The 17014-nt window shown below is 38.6% G+C and overlaps 1 protein-coding gene across 4 annotated transcripts in view; it reads left to right on the top strand.

Moving 5' to 3' along the window:
* The window catches only part of ACAP2 (ArfGAP with coiled-coil, ankyrin repeat and PH domains 2), a 78233-nt gene that overhangs the window by 15825 nt on the left and 45394 nt on the right, over positions 1–17014 (top strand). For all 4 annotated transcript variants that reach the window (XM_067301819.1, XM_067301820.1, XM_067301818.1 and 1 more), the window contains exons 2-6: positions 6136–6193; positions 8754–8873; positions 10306–10359; positions 15186–15244; positions 15661–15844. In XM_067301819.1, coding sequence (XP_067157920.1) covers positions 6136–6193; positions 8754–8873; positions 10306–10359; positions 15186–15244; positions 15661–15844 — 475 coding nt within the window. The remainder of the gene's footprint in view (positions 1–6135; positions 6194–8753; positions 8874–10305; positions 10360–15185; positions 15245–15660; positions 15845–17014) is intronic.

The following is a 17014-nucleotide window of genomic DNA, read 5'->3' as shown; positions in this document are numbered from 1 at the left end:
AGGTAGTATACTGTATGCCTCCGGTGCTGCTAGGCAATATAATAGGCTGGCATCGTATCTGGGGATGTGATAGGTGAGTCAGGCACGTGTAACATTCCTACTTCTCATCTGAAACAAGAGATCTTTTAGGTGAGGCTAGATAGCAAGCATGATGATGGTGATAAGTTTTGTTGCAGAACAGGATGAGGCCAGAGGCAGATGTAAAATCTGGTTTATCCTTCTTACATAAAAGACTTTGAGAGAATTGTGAAAAGGGGCTTTTGTAATGATCCCTACTGCCTCTTCAGATTGCGAGTTCAGTCACCAATAATAATATTTCTTACCCTGGACCTGAATTCTTATGTAAACGAAAAAAGCTTAGGTTTCATACCTGGAATGCTGGCTAGGGAGCAGATGGTGAGACATGAGACCCTTGGTTCTAGAAATGCTCAAAACCTCCTGTAGAGTGGGGAGGAGCAGGGGTATTGCTAAGGAGCAGTTACGACCTGTTTTGAATAGAATAGTATCATTAAATGATTCCCTTTCTAGTGTTTTTGCATGAGCTGTGTTATGCTACCACTTCTCATAGATGGAATGTAGTTTGCTTCTCGGGGTTTTGGGGGGTTTGAAACATGTCTCTTGTTGAACTAATTGTTTACTCGCCTGGTACAGTATAGCTGTTTTGTCTTTTTCTGTGACCTTCACAATAGATTTGTCTTTAGAGGTCTTTGCTATCAACATTGGATTTCTTTGTACAGTGGCCTTGGTAGTGGCTTTCTCCCTCCCTCATTTCCTCCTTCCCCTCAGTTTTACCCTCAGCAATTACTGTGTAGCAATTGCATGACTATTTCTAAAACAATCTGCAAGCAACTGCTTACTATCTGGGGTATGACTCCAAAGTGCAGCTGCTATGCAGCAGGCAGGTGATGTGAGCAAGTATACTATCTTGCATGATATATCTGGGATTGAGTTTGCCTTTGCAGCTTGCAGTAGATCCTCTGCGTAGTGACTGCTCTTTCTGCTGCCTCTCACCTGGTGGCATCTGCTGTAGAGGAGGCAGCACTCCTGTAAATTGTCAAGTGCATAGCCTTGTCTTGCCCTCTTTATCTCATCCTATTTCTAGTTTTTCACATTCAGGATTTTTTTTTTTCTTAATCTTCTTTAAGATGTTACAAATTACCTCAGCTTGAAGTGTCTCTTGTCATTATAAGAAACTTACTGATTTATTTACTCCTGTTTTCCTCTGTCATTAAGAATGCTGGATGTGATCACTGGGAGGAGTGGTCCATAAGCAACTCCACTGCTGTTTTTAGTTCCAGTCTGAAAATCAGGATGGGAAGGAATAGGGTTCATAATATCTTGCTGGCATTTTCATCTGAATCTCCCAGGGCATTGAAGATCTGGGTGGCACAGGTTGAAACAGTCTGGTATCATATAAAGCTATAACATGGTAATTTGATAATGCTCGGTAATTTTGGTGTAGCTTGACTTTTACATACATCTAGAATAGTGATGCTATTGTGGGATCTGCAGATTGCTCACTGCTGATCCCGAGTAGTGTCTGTACTTGGTTTGGATTTAAAATGAAAGTTGAAATGATCAATTGCTTTTACTTTAGCTAGTTATGAACCAGCTTTCTCCAGTTTTAGCCTTTGTAATGAGCAAGCTATATACATCTGTTTCTGTGTGCCTTTCAATTTTCCTAAGGTCCTTATAAATTAAAATGAAATACAGATGAAGAGGACAAAAGGGAGTTAATCTCACTACAATTTGCTTGTTGATTCTTGTTAAATGTTCTCTCTCTCCAAAGCTGAATTGTTCTTTCTTGGCAGTGGGGCATGCTAATGCTCCTTTATTGACTCCTCTCATAGACAGCCGGTCTCCTGCAATTTTACTGCAGTAAACGAAAGAAAATGTGAATATAGTGATACTTGATTATGTGTACTCAAAAATACTTTGAATTAGTTGTTGATAATTTGTGGCTAGTCTTAATGTCAGTTTTGTGCTATTGAACTGTATGGATATTGACTTTACCGCAGCCCACGTATCCTTTCAAAGTCATGCATTTAGGGACATATTCTGTACTGAATATGTTCAGGTAGGAGATTTCGTTTTCCAGTGTTTGAAGAGATCACTTTAGCAGTACTATGATTTGGAACTGTGATGATGAGAATCAGTTAATTCCATTTTACAAACTCAAAAAATACATGAAGGTATTCAGAAATACCAGTTTGTGTAGCATTTAATTTTATGTACTTGTCTGTACTCTCCTGAAAGTATATTCAGGAGGTGAATCTTGAGATTTAGGTTTTAAACTTTTCTTAATTAAAGTATTTCCCATTGCTTTTTTATTGGTGGGTTTTATTTCCTCTTTCTGAGATATACCCGTGTATATTTAATATTGGAATATATTCATTCAAGAATTAACAGTAATTAGGCATTAATTATCCATCACACCTTTGCTCTGATTCATTGTGTTTGTTCAGCATCTTGTTTATAGTGACAGATGATTCCAGCCTCCTTACTGTTCGGAATGCAGATTAAAAATACAAGATAGAACAAATGTGTGAGATGAACGACTGTAGACAGGATGTGGATTCAGTGGCCAGTTAGCTATCACTTGAAGAATAGTTGTCTTTAAAAGCAGCGACCATTGCTGACTCTTACTTTGTAAGAGTAAACAGGAGTGATGGAGGCCAAACAGACACTTGTCTATGACCATAGCGTGTTTGGAGTCATGGGCAGGTCTGCGTGATGATCTAGTCCAGATGAAGTTATTTCCCTAGCATTTGCCTGTATCTCAAGGCCTAGGAGTGACTGATTATCTTCCTAGAACAGAGTTTAATTGTGATCTTTGGTTAGGGGATTCATGGAGTCCTCTAATACCTTAACCTGGAAGCAGGTCTTTCCTTGGTCACTTAGGAATAGGAGCCATGATGCGCACCAGAGAGTTCAGCTTTCCTTCCTCATGTGCTGGGTTAGGTAACTGGTCACATTACCCTCATGTGGGGGGCAGTAAAAAAGAGAGAGGAAAAAAGAAGGAAAAGAAGGTGGAAAAGAAAAGAGGGGAGGAAAAAAAGGTTAAGTCAGGTCTTGAGTTTTCTTCTATCCTCTCCTATATTCTCCTTGTGCCGTAGCTGTGGCTGCATGGGAAGCTGTATTCTAGTGATCTGAGCAGTGCTTTGGGAGGAGGAGAACAGAGGAGAGAGGAAACAGCAGGAGAGGAACACATTCCTGAGAGTCCTCATTACAGAGCATGAAGAACATAGGAGACCACTCATTTTTAAAAGCTGTCCTCCACCCTTAAGCAGCTGTTCTGGTTTTATGCTTTGCCATCTAGGGTTTGAACAGCTCAGGAAGTCCCAGATGTTTGACTTTGATTCACATACTGAGGCGGATTTGAAGGGCTGAGTCTTATTCCTAATGTCGGATCCTTTTGGCTAAGATTGCCCTGACGCAAAGCCTATTCCCAGCTTGCAGTTCGCTAAGGAGCAACGGTCTTGGTACATGTCAGATCTGGCACTTGGTTCTCAGTGTTTTATGACCCCTTCCTGTGTTTATAGTTGGAGTTTTTTTGTCTTGGCGGAGGACATGGGATTCACTCAGAATCATGATAATTTTCTGTGAACTTTAAGTAATCCCTGACACAGATGTTTTAGAGAAGAATGCACCTTTATATTTAATGGCTTCAAAAAGCTATTAAATAAAGGAAAAACAAGAATAGCATTAATACAACACAGCTTAGATCAGCTGTTCCTAGTGTGTTGCCTGACCTAGTATGAAAACTATTTCTGAATAGATGGACACTTCTGTGTTACTACATTATTAGATTTCTCTCTCTGTATTCTGGTCCTGCCAGGGCATCCTCTCCGTTGTTCTTACACAAATAATCCAGAGTGGGTCTGTTACTGTGACCACGTGTGTGTGAAAATAACTCTTTTACTAGTCTGTAAGTGATGGGAGTAGTGAAACCAGCCCATTCTACACGAAGAAATAAGGAGTCGAAATGGGGTTTGGTTTGGAACCTAGTAGCCCTTTGCCCATAGCCTGCTGCAGGGCCCGGATGTGCCTTCCCTCCATCAGGGCCATCGTGGTCATCGTGGGGTGCAGAACCGAGGAGCCTGCTGGAGCTGGGACTTGCTTGCTCGAAGGTCTTCTGCTCTGAGCCAGGCTGGGGGGGGATGGTGGTGGTGTTTATTCCAGTTTCCTTTCTTCCACGATGTCCTTCTCTGCTTTGCTCTATGCTTCTTTCTTGAGCTGTCCTTTATCTTTTCAGTCTTCTGTTCTCTTCTCACTTTTCTCTCAGTTTAGTGTATTCTCTGCTGCCTCCCCCTCCCCCCCCCCAACAACTTTAATTATTGAGGAAGTATGTTGTCTTCATTCTGCCTGCTTGCTCTGCTGGCTTTATCTCTCTTCTCCATCTTGTATCTGGTTTAGATTTTTTTTTTTTAAGCTCATAAAACCCTTTGGAGCTAGAACTCCTTGCTAGTTAACAAAAATTATTTTTTTAAATGTACTTATCAGATATAGCTGCAGTACTTTAAACAAACTACTTAATCATGCTTTTCATGTTAATGCCAAAGGAACAAATAAAAATCAGTTGCATTGTGTTTATAAACAAACTAATACAAAATAGTGGTCTAAATATTGAGATGTTTATCCTTTCCTCCTTTTGTGTATTTTTTTTTTCCTTCTTTAATACTCTTGGAAGCAAGTTTTAACTTGAGAGATTTAAATGGAAATTAATCACTTACAGACAAAACAGAAAAGAGGAATTAACTTTGCCTGAAATCGTTCATGGTCTGATGCTAGAGAACACACAGAAGTCAAAATGCGACTGTGCGGGAATGCCTTTGGATATAAAGGCTAGAATGTAACTGTGTGGGAATGCCTTTAAGTATATAAACCAGAGTGAAACTGTGTATTAGCCAAATCTGCAAAAAAGCTAGGATTTTCATCCTGAATGTTTGAGAACTGCAGGCAGTTGGCAGCATGTTGCAGAACTGCTCTTCAGAAACTGCTTTTCTTGAGTTTAGAGCTTGATCCAGGCTTATTTTATTTTTTTTGTTCTTGGCTTGAACTCATGTGAACTAGAAAAGAATTAGCAAGGGACAGTAAGGCTGTGGTTCCGTGTCCTCTTGTCTCAGTGGTAAAGCTGGCTTAAGAAATTCCCAAATTACAGTCCCTGTCCAACTTTTTTTTTTTTTGCAGTCCCACAAAAGTCTCTTCCAATGTGAAGTGTATCTGATCCAGTTTTCCATAAAGCACTGCAGAAAACTTCCTTTTTTTTTTTCTTTCTTTTTTTTTCTTTCTTTTTTTTTTTCTTTCTTTCTTTTTTTTTTTTTTAAAGCAGAGCACTTCTGGTGAGCAGTCTGGCTCCATGAGCAGTTATGCTGGAATAGCTGAAAAGATGAGGTGCCCTGGTGATGGGGGCAAAGGATGGGAAAACCACTGTTCCTACCGGCCTCTTTATAATGTCAGATCGCAATCTCAGTAAAATAGGCTTTTTTTTGTAGTGCAGCATTCGTTGCCAGAAACTAGTACATTCAAGTCCTCAAGGCCATAGCCTGATCAAACCATGTTCATGAACCTTGTCAAGTGTCTTCCTTTCTCAGCTCGCTCTCGTGCGTGCTTGGCTCTATTGCTAAGTCAGTTGACTCACGGCAAATGCTATATTTTTCATAATTTTATTGCAAGTTTGTTATTAAACAACTGTAGGATTGTAGGGAGAGGGAGGAGAGGACTGTTTGAGCTCTAAGCATCACTGGAAGAATTGTAAAATTTCACTCAGATGCAATTCCTCTTTCCTTTAATACCTTCAAACATATACATTATTGAAATATGTTTCCATTACTATCATCATATAACTAATGTGAAACACATTAAGGTATAATAAAATTTCATCTGAAGTCCTGATTGCTAAGCTATTTAATGTACCAGCCAGGTTTGTGGGGTGGGTTGGTTGGTTGGTTTTGACAGTCAGGTGTCTAGCAGGCAGTCTTCCTGGTCCTCTAAAATCTGGTGTTTTATAGTTGAAATTAAGTGAAACTGAGATGGAAATAAATGGATTAAATATATATCTTCTTCCCCCAGCCCCAAGTTCAAGAGTATTTTGTATAAAAACTTACAGGAAAACTTTCTTTTTTAACAATACAGGGCTGCTTTAGAAGAAGTAGAAGGAGATGTGACGGAGCTGGAACTGAAACTTGACAAGGTAAACTTCTTAATGCAATGATATCTGCTCTGAAAAACAGAAAAAGATATTGTTTAGCTTTGTTTAAAGTTCACCAATGGGAAATGGCAGTGGCTGCCCCAGTGTTCTGCTGTTGCAGACAGGATGGATTTGGGCTGAGCACGTAGTCGGGCCCTGGAGACAAGCTTGAGTAACAGCAGCAGCAGCAGCCAGCATGAGCTCGCTTTCTCCCGCAGCTGAGGGTTTGCCTTGTGCAATCCCCCCTGCCAGCATGGCCCCTTTGCAGCCACGTGACTCGTCCCACGATGGGAGCCACATGCGAACTAATTAAGCTTGCATGCGAGTTAAGAGCCAGGGGCTGGCTATTGCTGCCCTGAGAGCTTATGGTTTATGAGAAATGCATTCTGCATGAGCACATTGATTTAAAGACTTGACTTTAATGCTTTCTGGCTTTGGTAGTCTGCAGGCACGATCCCAGCATGATAGGTATAGATATCCTTTACTTCAGTCTGGAAGATTTAACTACTGTAAAATTCATCCTGCTTCTTGCTATGCTTTGTGTATAGATGGGAAGATAGATTATACATAGCATCTTTTCAGTTCCTTGCAATCTGCTCGTTTGTTTCCTAACCAGTAGTATTTGGAGGCTTTTCTTTTTTTCTCTTGGTGTTTTCTGTGTGTGTTGTTTTTGTTTTACATCTGTAAAAAGTCTCCTTTCCTATCTCTACGTTTTATGGAAAGTTTCTAAAGTTAGTTTTTTTGCCTGTGTTTTAATGTCATAGGCATATGTCATCCCCTGACCTCCTTAGAAGCATTTTGAATTTTAACCTTTGTTCCTGCAGCTGAGAGGTGGCTGCAGAAAGATCTTGAGATGAGTAAAACAGAATTTCAATGTATAGTTTTAAGTCTGAAAGTTTTTCTTTTCTTTTTCCCTCCTTTATTTCTTGTAACAGTAGTTCCAGGTTTTGTAGTTAATAGCGTGACTGTTTGCTTTGTCAAAATACATTTAAGATATTTCATTTTGAAACTTAGTGTGAATTTTGGTGAATCCTGCGGTAACAATGTGTATCATAACTGTCAGTGTGATGAGTCTGCTTTGGTAGATGAACCAATGTGAGTGCTTCAAGGATCTGCATATCTGTCTTGGAAGTTTGTTTGTTTTCCCCACCAATCTAAAAGTCATTTTTGGGGAAAAGACCTCCCAGACTTCTTAAGGGCATTTTTCAGGGCCTTGTCCTCCCTACCCCCAGCCTGTTGCAAGAATCCACTGCCAAGTACAGCCTATGATACCATATAAAATCTTTAATTGTCCTATTACTGTTTTATCGCGAGACAATGTCCTAGTACAAACAAAAAGACCTCCTGGCAAGAGAGCAAGTTTACAAGATACCAATTTAAACAGTTTATTTGAAATATGGACTATAAATGATGTAGTATAACACTGGGATCTAAAGCCAAGCTTCTTGTGTGTGAGCAGAAGTCACTATGGCCAGAGGGTAATTTGTGTAGACTTGGATGGCAATTTTTTTTTTCCTAGGTGATTCATACAAAACCTAGGTTTTTGGGTTTTTTTAATTGTCCCAAAATGGTATGTGATTTTGGGCTAAACTGTATGGATTTTTTTCACCCTGGAAGAAGGGACACTGGGATCAGGATCATGAACCATAAACATGAGTCATCATAAAAAATTTTCAGGCAGATAATGGAGGAAGGCCAGTCAGCTGCTTTCCTTGCCCCACCAAAGATTCAGGTACTGCTACATCGTTCTTGACCAACATTTGTCCAATCTGTTCTTGGAAAAAATCCTTCAATGATAAAGGTTCAGTCAGGGAATTGAACTATAATATGCCTTCACTCAAGAGAGCATCTTAGTCATCACACTAGTCATTCTTTCTTTCATTAATAACTCGGAGTATAAATGGACCACAAAGTGGAGAAGATCCAGAAGGATACTGAAGGCCTCCATACCAGGCTATCCAGTACTATGGTAGTGAAAGTGCTGCCTTAAGCTGGGAGCGGTAGGGATGGAAACCCATCGGAGAAAGGGCTGGAGTCTGCCTGAGTGAGGATTTGATTTACTGGGCCTTCTGGGGTGTAAACATCTTTTCTTTCAGCTGTGCGTTGTGCAGATAGCCTCTGGCTTTCCTGTGCCTTTATTATGACTGTCCCAAGATGAAGCAATTATTTTTCCTCTTTTGGCTAGGAAGAACACAAAACATTTCTGATTTGGTTGGGTCCTAACTAGTCATGTTTCAGTCGATGATGAAAGATTGCTTTTTTACCCTTGTCTAGCCTTCTCTCTTTTGCAATGTGTGCAAGATCTCAGTTAGCAATAAAAGATCAATATGCTTTTATAAAAAGAGTAGTTAATTCTTAACGTGGTATCAATGGCATACTGCACTACCATGCAGTAGAAAGCTCTTCATAGAACGTGGGGTTCCATTTGTTGGCCAGAACCTAACTTTTGAAATCACTTGTTTCTTAAGACTTAGCTAGGCTCAGTATGTTTCATGTGTATATGATGGGTAAAAGGACATAAAACTTTTTATTGTAATTTTTTTTCCCCTCTTTATTTTTTTAGCTGGTGAAGCTTTGTATTGCAATGATTGATACTGGGAAAGCTTTCTGTACAGCCAACAAGCAGTTCATGAATGGAATTCGAGACCTTGCACAATATTCAAGTAAAGATGTGTTGGTTGAGGTATGTTCTTGAAGAGTGAAAACAAAAAGAAAAGCACAAATGAAAAGGATGAAATGTAGCACTCACCAAGAGAAGTAGTTGAAGATGTTTGTACTCTTATTTGTTCTTTTTGCTCTATTTTTCTTTGGTATACATCTTAACAGTGAGCGTTTTGGACCGTCATGCACTGCAAACAACTGTCATGTAGGTCAAGGCTGTAATTTGCAATTGCAAGAGTTTTCCAAAGGCCAGAAAATGTCTTGGGACAGGCATTGTCATCTTGGGATGGTTGGGGAAAGTCAAGGTGATGCTGTGTACAGGTGCCCCTGTGTACTTTGCTAAATAAAAGGTTTCCAATCACAATAACCTAGGAGCCTGTTCTCCGAGCTTTGGGAATGTACCATTGCAAATGCAACTGGATGGCATCCGAGGGATCTAGCCCTCTCCAGGTGTACAGAAATCTAAATTTTAACTGTACTGAGCCCACTTTGATGGCAGTATACATCAGGTTGATGTCATTAGGCTAAGCTGGAATAGCTAATTATGCAAAGCCCACACTTTGTTTTCTGTGATTTTTGTAAAATTACTATTTTTGTGTGATCAAACTCAGTATTTGATATGTATGATAATTTGAATTGAGGTATGAAATTGTATTTAATAAATACGCAGATATGTTATAATTGTGTATGTCATGCATGTTTAATGCATGTTATGTAATAGAACATCTATTGCAGGTATACATCTTCCCAAACTGGTTGAAAAATGTATCTTTGTGAAATTTAATGTGGTGTTTGCATGTGGCAGAAATGGTCATTGTTTGGAAACGTACTGGCTAAAAACATAGTGCTGTGACAAATTCCCTTATAAAAGTTAGCCAAGTTTAATTTGTAACCAGATACAAAGTTATTTGATTCCAAGCAGGTTTTTGTTACACTTAAGTGTCAGATAAGTAATTATCCAAATATATTAGGGATTGTTATTTCATAAATGTTTTTAATTGAGACATTGTAGAGATTCAACAGATTCATTCTGATGTTACTAAGCGTTTCAGCTGTGAGGCAGCAGTTATCACGATAACTGGAGTTATGGTATTAAATATTAATAAATACTAAATAGTATAAGTTAGTGTTTTTAAGTCATGTGAAATAATAATTTAGTGAACTTGGGTTGAATTTTTCCTGCTTTGCTTCAGTTTGGTCCTTTATATATAGGTAGGGTAGCAATAACCTATTTCTGTTGCTTGTTGTTTTAGTAATAGCTTAAGTTGATATTATTCCCATATTCTCCTTCTAGTATAATGGATAATGGATTTAGTGTAGTTTTAGATTTAATAATCATGCTAAGAATCAATTCCAAGTTCTTTACTGAAAAGCTGTAAGCCTCTGAAGCATTGCTTTTGTGCCCTGTACTTTAAGGTTTAACTCAAAACAATTTTGTTTTTCTTTCTTTGCAGACTAGCTTGACAAAGTTTTCTGATACCTTACAGGAAATGATCAATTATCACAATGTAAGTATTTTTTTAGCTAAGACAGGACTCTGTAGCTTATGTCATCTCACAAGTTATGTTTGATAAAAGAATAATACTGAAGTTTTTCATGTTGATATTACTCAAAAGGGCACACTTTAAGTGGTATTAAATACTTCTTAATTTATACTTGTAAATATTTTATTTATATTTTGTTTATAGAAATATCTATAAATATCTCTTTTCTGAAGACTTTTTTTACTTATTTTTGTGTTTAGAATTTGTAAGCCCTGCTGAAATCCAGTGCTGTACTGTAGGACACAGTAAATTCTGGATTTTCACTTTTTTTTTTTTTTTAATCAAATTGGGCAGCAGTGATCTATGAGCATATTTCTTTACTGGATTGAAATACTGTTTACCTTTTTCCGTATGTTCTGCTTTTTTTTTCCCCCTCCTTTGTAATGCACAAAATGAAGCACCTTTTTTTTTTTTTTTTTTTTATGGTTTTCTTTTTCAGAAGTGTAACAGATGCAGACAAGTGTAGAGAAATAAGAAAATGGTAGGGTCGAGTCCTAACCATGTCAGACTTCCTCTGGAAGCTCAAATTTATGCATGGGTTGAAAACTGTGGGGTCTTTTTGTTTTGGTGCTCTTTTTTTTTTTTTTTTCCTTTCTCTTTCCCCTCTCTTCTGACTAAAGTGTTCAGTCTTGTATCCTGAAAGCCCAAAGAATATATTCTCTCTTTTATTCCCCTCCTCTTCCCTTGGCCTCTGCTGCTCTTTTTTTCATTTTTCTAGTCCTTTGCTGGAAAGGAACTGAAGCTTCTCTGAAGTGCTGAAGATATGTTGGACTCTTACAGATGCAGGGCATCTAGGTTTTTGTACCAGTAGGAGTTTAAAATGTAATGAGACAGAGAATGCTGTTCAAAATGCTTCAGTTGAAATGTTTATTAGCATCAACTTAGCTTCCTAAAATTGTCTCACATGGCTTTTTTTTCTTTTGAAAATGCATGCTTTTAGAAAAGGTTTATATGAAAGTCAGTGTGTTGATGCTGTTGAATAGGGTTGAAGTGCAAAGATGAATATAATGAAGATTATGAAGGGGTCAGTAGGTGGGCAATGATACTTTGATATTGATGGCAAGGAGAAGTGAGTGTAAATATTCAAAGCAGTAGCCAGCTTTAGTAGTGGGAGAGAGCATTATTTTTGTGTTGGCAATTTCTGTAGATTGGATAGAGCAGGTGAATCCATTTGGCCATCGCTGGCTTTTCAGGCCCTCTGTATTACACTCATCACGCTGTTGCTGGTTACTTTATTACCTGTTTTCTTTGCTGTATGGTATAGTCCTTCTGAAGTGCCTGACCTAGGTGTTATGTTCTTGCTGTTAGTGTATTTCTGTTTTACACAATTGTGGCTTGCAGTGCTTTGGCAGAAATGTGGCACGGGCCAAATGAGGCAGTTTGAAGGCAGAAAGCAAACAGTAAGGCATATGAAAATAAAATTTATTTGCCGATTGAAGTAGAGAGGATTGGTCTCCTGAGTTCTGTCCAGCTTGTGTTTTGGGGGTTTTATTTTATTTTTGTTTTGTTTTGTTTCCACTTCCTTAGCATACTCGAGCTTATTGAGTAAAATGGTGGCACTTGCTGAAAGGCGCAGATGTTATAAGCAGCGAGGCATGGTATGGGGCTCTACTGTTGAGCTCTGTCAGGCTTATGCTCTAGCCCCATGTTGCTTTCTGTCAGTCTGCTTAGTCCAGCAGGATCTACTAGCTCTGTTGTTGACCATGTTGACAGGAGAGCCAGTGGGGAGAAGCTGGAGGGGAAAACAGAAGGAGAAGGCAGGCATAGTCCGGATGGAAGAGGGAAGGGGTAGGAGATGGCACCTCCATTGAGACCTGGATTATTGTCAATTTTTCATCAAATGAGACGACTGCAAAAAGAAGGTTAGGAACCACATGAATAGAATATCTATACTGGCTCAGCAATGAGGGAGTAGCTTTTACAGCTTATAGCAAATAGCACCTTTCTCAGACTTACCTTGAAGGGTTTTAAGGGTAATGTGCTGGGAAGGTTATAAATCTGGTCAGATCATGGTCTGCACAGTTCTTCTGTCCTTTTAGGAAAAATGTATCTAGGTATTTTTCTACCTAGCAGTTTTTTTTCCTCTTTACTCAGAGTAGAATTGCAAGGCTTACATTTCTAGGTGTCCACGAATCTGTAGGGTTCCCATATGGTTATGCTCTTTCTGTTTTGGATCTTGATTGGTGCGCTCCTCAGGCACTGGCAAGCTTAAATGTCAGTAGTGGGAGTAGTCTCAGCATGATTTCCACCTTGTCAAGTGTTTTCTTTATCTATTCTAGTCATCTGTTTTTTCTGGTTTTCCAAAGTGGGAATGCAAATGGTGTCTTGGCGATCTTCCATGTGTTACTGTTAGATATAGGATAATTCAGGTTGGAAGGGGCCTCAGGAGATGTTTGGCCCAACTGCCTGACATAAACAGGGTTGGCTCTGAAGTCAGGGCTGGTTGCTCAGGCCTTTATCTACTTTGGTCTTAAAAGCCTCCAAAGATGGAGACTGGATGGAGATATAGTTCCACTGGTAACTGGGGACTTAAACTCAGTCATGCTGTCCTCTCTTCAGTGTTTCTAGAAAAGAGAAACACTAAGCTGGTAAGGGTTTTGCTGTCAGTACGTGGCACTGTGTGCTTTTTTGCTCTCACGTTTTGTGAATAGCGAGACTGAGGCAGACAACAGAGTTACCTGTCTAAAGAAGGTGTGTTGTCAGAGCTGAAACGGAGTTGTTGACTTGCTTTCTCCGTAAGGTTATGTACCACTTGGATCTTCACCTTTTGGAGGAGATTCTGTTCATTTGGGCCAACTACTACTTTATATTCTTTCATTTCTCTCTCTTTTTTTTTTTTTTTTGTGGTGGAGGTCATGCCTTTCATTTCAATAAGACAGACTGGGAGGTGTAGAAAAGAGCCTCGGGGGACAGATGTAAAGCTTAAGGAATGTGTAGTTTCATTTGCCTGTTAGAATTTCTGGGGATGTAAGAGAAAATGGAAGTTGTTTAACAATTGGGTATGCTTTGGCCTTGGAAACTTAGCAAAGCTTGAGGAAAATTGTTATATGGATGATTATTCCCCTTTCCTGCCTCCCTCACCCCATCTTGTAAGAAAAAGTAGAAATAAGCACGGCTTAGAACACTTTAAATCTTACAAAAAAAAGCAACCGTTCTTTGTAGCAGTTTGACACAGTGGATTTTTGTTATGAATTTAAGTAAGGGAGGTGGTACTAATTGTTCATGTATATTACTTCATTAATTTCAGCCTATAGCTTTATGTATGAAATCGTGGGCATGTTCCTTCTACAGTTTCATTTGTCTTTGATTAGTTGTTGATTAAGCTGTGAAAGGTCATATGAATTAAACAAAACTTCAGTTACTTAAAATTCAAAATCACTTCTTCAAGGTTGTTTGAAGAGTAGTGTTCTTAACTGTTTAATGATCATCATAGTAAACATGAACTATGAAAGAAGGCATGTCATATTATCTGGATGAGAGAACTGGATACCAGGAACTCTTGTCTTTCCTTACAACTACAGTGTTTAAGAGAAGACCAGTGCAAGGTATTCAGTTTGGGTTGTTTCCATATTTCTTGTCTTCCCATATAAGTTATATGTAGTTTTTACCATGCTCTAGCTAGTCTTCTGCAAAATGATGCACTTAGAAGGATTGTGTATTTTGATACTAGAGAAGCATTGGTTTAGTAACAGTTCTCTTCTAATCCTGCATAATAAGCATATGTATGTTTACAAGAACTGTACCTCAAGTTGCTATGGTTTTGACCTATGAACCAAAAAGCAAATCTTCTTGGCACTTAAGTATTTAAATTAGTTTCCTGATCTTCCATTAAACCTTAATTGGCATATATCCAGATCGTACCATCAATCATGTAGTTCAACTTATCACCTAAACAGAGACAGCCAGTCATGTTTGGAAGACAAGACCTGTAATTGAGGGATAATACAGGTTAATGTTAGGTTCTACTAATGAAGCTGTGCAAATAATTTGCGATGTCAGATAGTGCTGCACTTGAACTTAGTTCCAGGGGTCAATGGAACAGGCTAGAACATGACTCTCTCCAACATCACTCGCTCAGTTCAGAATTACTTTGGTGAAGGAGGGTCCAGGCTACTTTTTTGTGACTTTGTGATGTGTCGAGAGTCTTGAGCCCTTACTGTGCCGAGTGTGTTGCTGGAAATAGACCTGCAACAACATCGGTTTCAGCATGCTGGTGCAAACCTATCTTTTTCAAAGGTGTTCTGCAAAGGACTTTCTCAAGTGACTTAGTAGAGCTGGAAGAATGTTGCCCTATTTCTCAAAATACACTGTTGTGGAGAGTGCTGCCTCTATCTCAGGGGAACTCAGATAAAAGTTATTTTACTTGATCCTATGCCAAAAATAACAGTTATCATGCTTTCCTCATTTTTCTACTTCATGCTTTCTTGTATGCGTATCTATGTGAACATGGAGCAAGATTTCCAGCCTGGTTTTAGTCCAAGGCTACTCTTAGTTCTCTGTGTGTTCTGTTTTTTGTTTTGCTGCACAGTGGATTTCTGGCAAAGATTTTTCAAGCAAGATGTTTTTAATCCCAGAAGTGGCATATAATGTGAAAAAAGTATTCAGTCCGACACACAGAATAAATTCAGAAACTACTGTGTGAGGTCAAGAGCTTTCAAAAAGGTGAGGGAAAGATTTAGGAAGACGTAAAGCATTTAGCGGCTCCTAATTACTATCTATGCATATGTTGAAAATGGAAAGCTATGAATAACACCAAGTTATTGAACTAAATATTAATGCTTTTTTTTCAGATCCTGTTTGACCAAACCCAAAGATCAATTAAAGCACAACTTCAGAGTTTTGTTAAAGAGTAAGTTATTTTTCACTTGTAATGGAAAATTACTGGTAAAATTGAATTAAAGAAAATCTAATTCCTGAGTGGGTTGGTGAAACGTTTTTGAAAATCACCACCCATAAACTGAAAGGTGTGTATTAAAGCCTTGTCAAAAATCACCTCACACCAGGGAGGCTTTAGATTCAGCTGAAGACATGCTAAAACTAAAACAGTATATGTTATTGATCTTAAATTGCATGTTGTCTTTGTCCAAGTTTAAAAAACTGTCCAAGTTTAAAATCCTGCTTCTTGTGATTTGCATTTGATCTGAACGTTTATTAAAGAAAAAGCAATGAAGCTAGCTATAACAGTCATAAGAGTGTTCTGTTCAATACATCTTTTTCTCCTACACTTTGGAATTCATTTGTCATCCATTTTTTTATTGTCTTTAGAGATATTAGGAAATTTAAAGATGCAAAGAAACAGTTTGAGAAAGTTAGTGAAGAAAAAGAGAATGCCCTAGTAAAAAACGCCCAAGTGCAAAGAAATAAGCAGCACGAGGTAGAGGAGGCGACCAATATTTTGACTGCAACACGGAAATGTTTTCGGCACATAGCTCTGGATTACGTTCTTCAGGTAAGTGCAGCAATAAAAGTTATCTTTCAAAACTGTCTGTTACGTATAATTAGAGACAAGTCTTTCAGAAGTTCTTGCTGTAAGGTTCTCAGAAGCTGTGGAAATTACCAATGTATAAGAAATAGTTTTTAAGTCTGCAGGTGGTGTGTTTGTGGGTTGTTTTTTTTAAATGAAATCTGAGCAGTTAATTTACTTGATGCATCCTTATTGCTTAATGCTATGCTATTCTGTGCTTTTTCTGCAATAGCACAGATTAATTTTCAATTTAAATACTACTAATACTGTTTCTTCAAAATAAATTGATCTAATGCACATTTAAATGTGTATTTTGTGTTGGCTATGCTGTAATTCATTTATATTTGAAATAAACTGTAACCTAGCCTAGCAATTACAAAGAACCTGAATACTTGGATGCTGACCACTACTACAATTTCAGTTTTCTGATTTGTGTTTTGTTTAACAAATATCCTAGTCTAGGAAGCTGGGAGTTTGGACCTGTAATTGAATTCTCCCATGGCATGTAGTTACGGTTTTGCTTTATAATGCAGAACTGCTATAGGATGTTGGGAGGTGTTTTGTGTCCTACTATTCTGAAGCCTGTGAAATTTTCTGTGGACTCTTCTAATGCATGTGTTTCATGGTTGCATAATCCTGTCTTGCGGTAGTTACCTGTGACTCGGGCGGTTCCTGCACCTCCTATTGTTTAACATGTCTAGGGTTCTCCTATGTTCATACAAACACAAAACAGCCCTTTAGAAGTATATCATTCTGATATGAGAAAGTCTTATCTTGATTGTGACAGTCCAGTAGGTTATCTGAAGCTTAGTTAACATAACTGTTCTTTAAATGGCATGCATTACTTGCAAAATAAAATGGAATTTGCAAAACCCATCCTAGAGCTCTCACAGCTCTGGTCAGCCAAGGCATGCATGCAGAAGCTGTGGTCAGTGGTCAACACTGCATTTTGTCTTGTAAGCACTAAGCACAAATTTTATTTCTCTGTTTGAAAAGTCATGTGACTTATGTACCACTTCATTATTTGTACTAACAGTGTTTCCACGGGCCTAATTGGGGATCTGTCGTGCTACACAGCCGAACGCTATGGTGCCCACTCCTACAATCCCAGCTGAAGTTTGGAGAGAGCAGATGGTTGCAGCATGTGACTTTTCC

Source organism: Apteryx mantelli, chromosome 9 (assembly GCF_036417845.1).
Source record: "Apteryx mantelli isolate bAptMan1 chromosome 9, bAptMan1.hap1, whole genome shotgun sequence".
Classification (NCBI taxonomy): domain Eukaryota; kingdom Metazoa; phylum Chordata; class Aves; order Apterygiformes; family Apterygidae; genus Apteryx; species Apteryx mantelli.
Note: the sequence above shows the minus strand (reverse complement) of the source record. Positions and strands in the feature narration are given on the sequence as shown.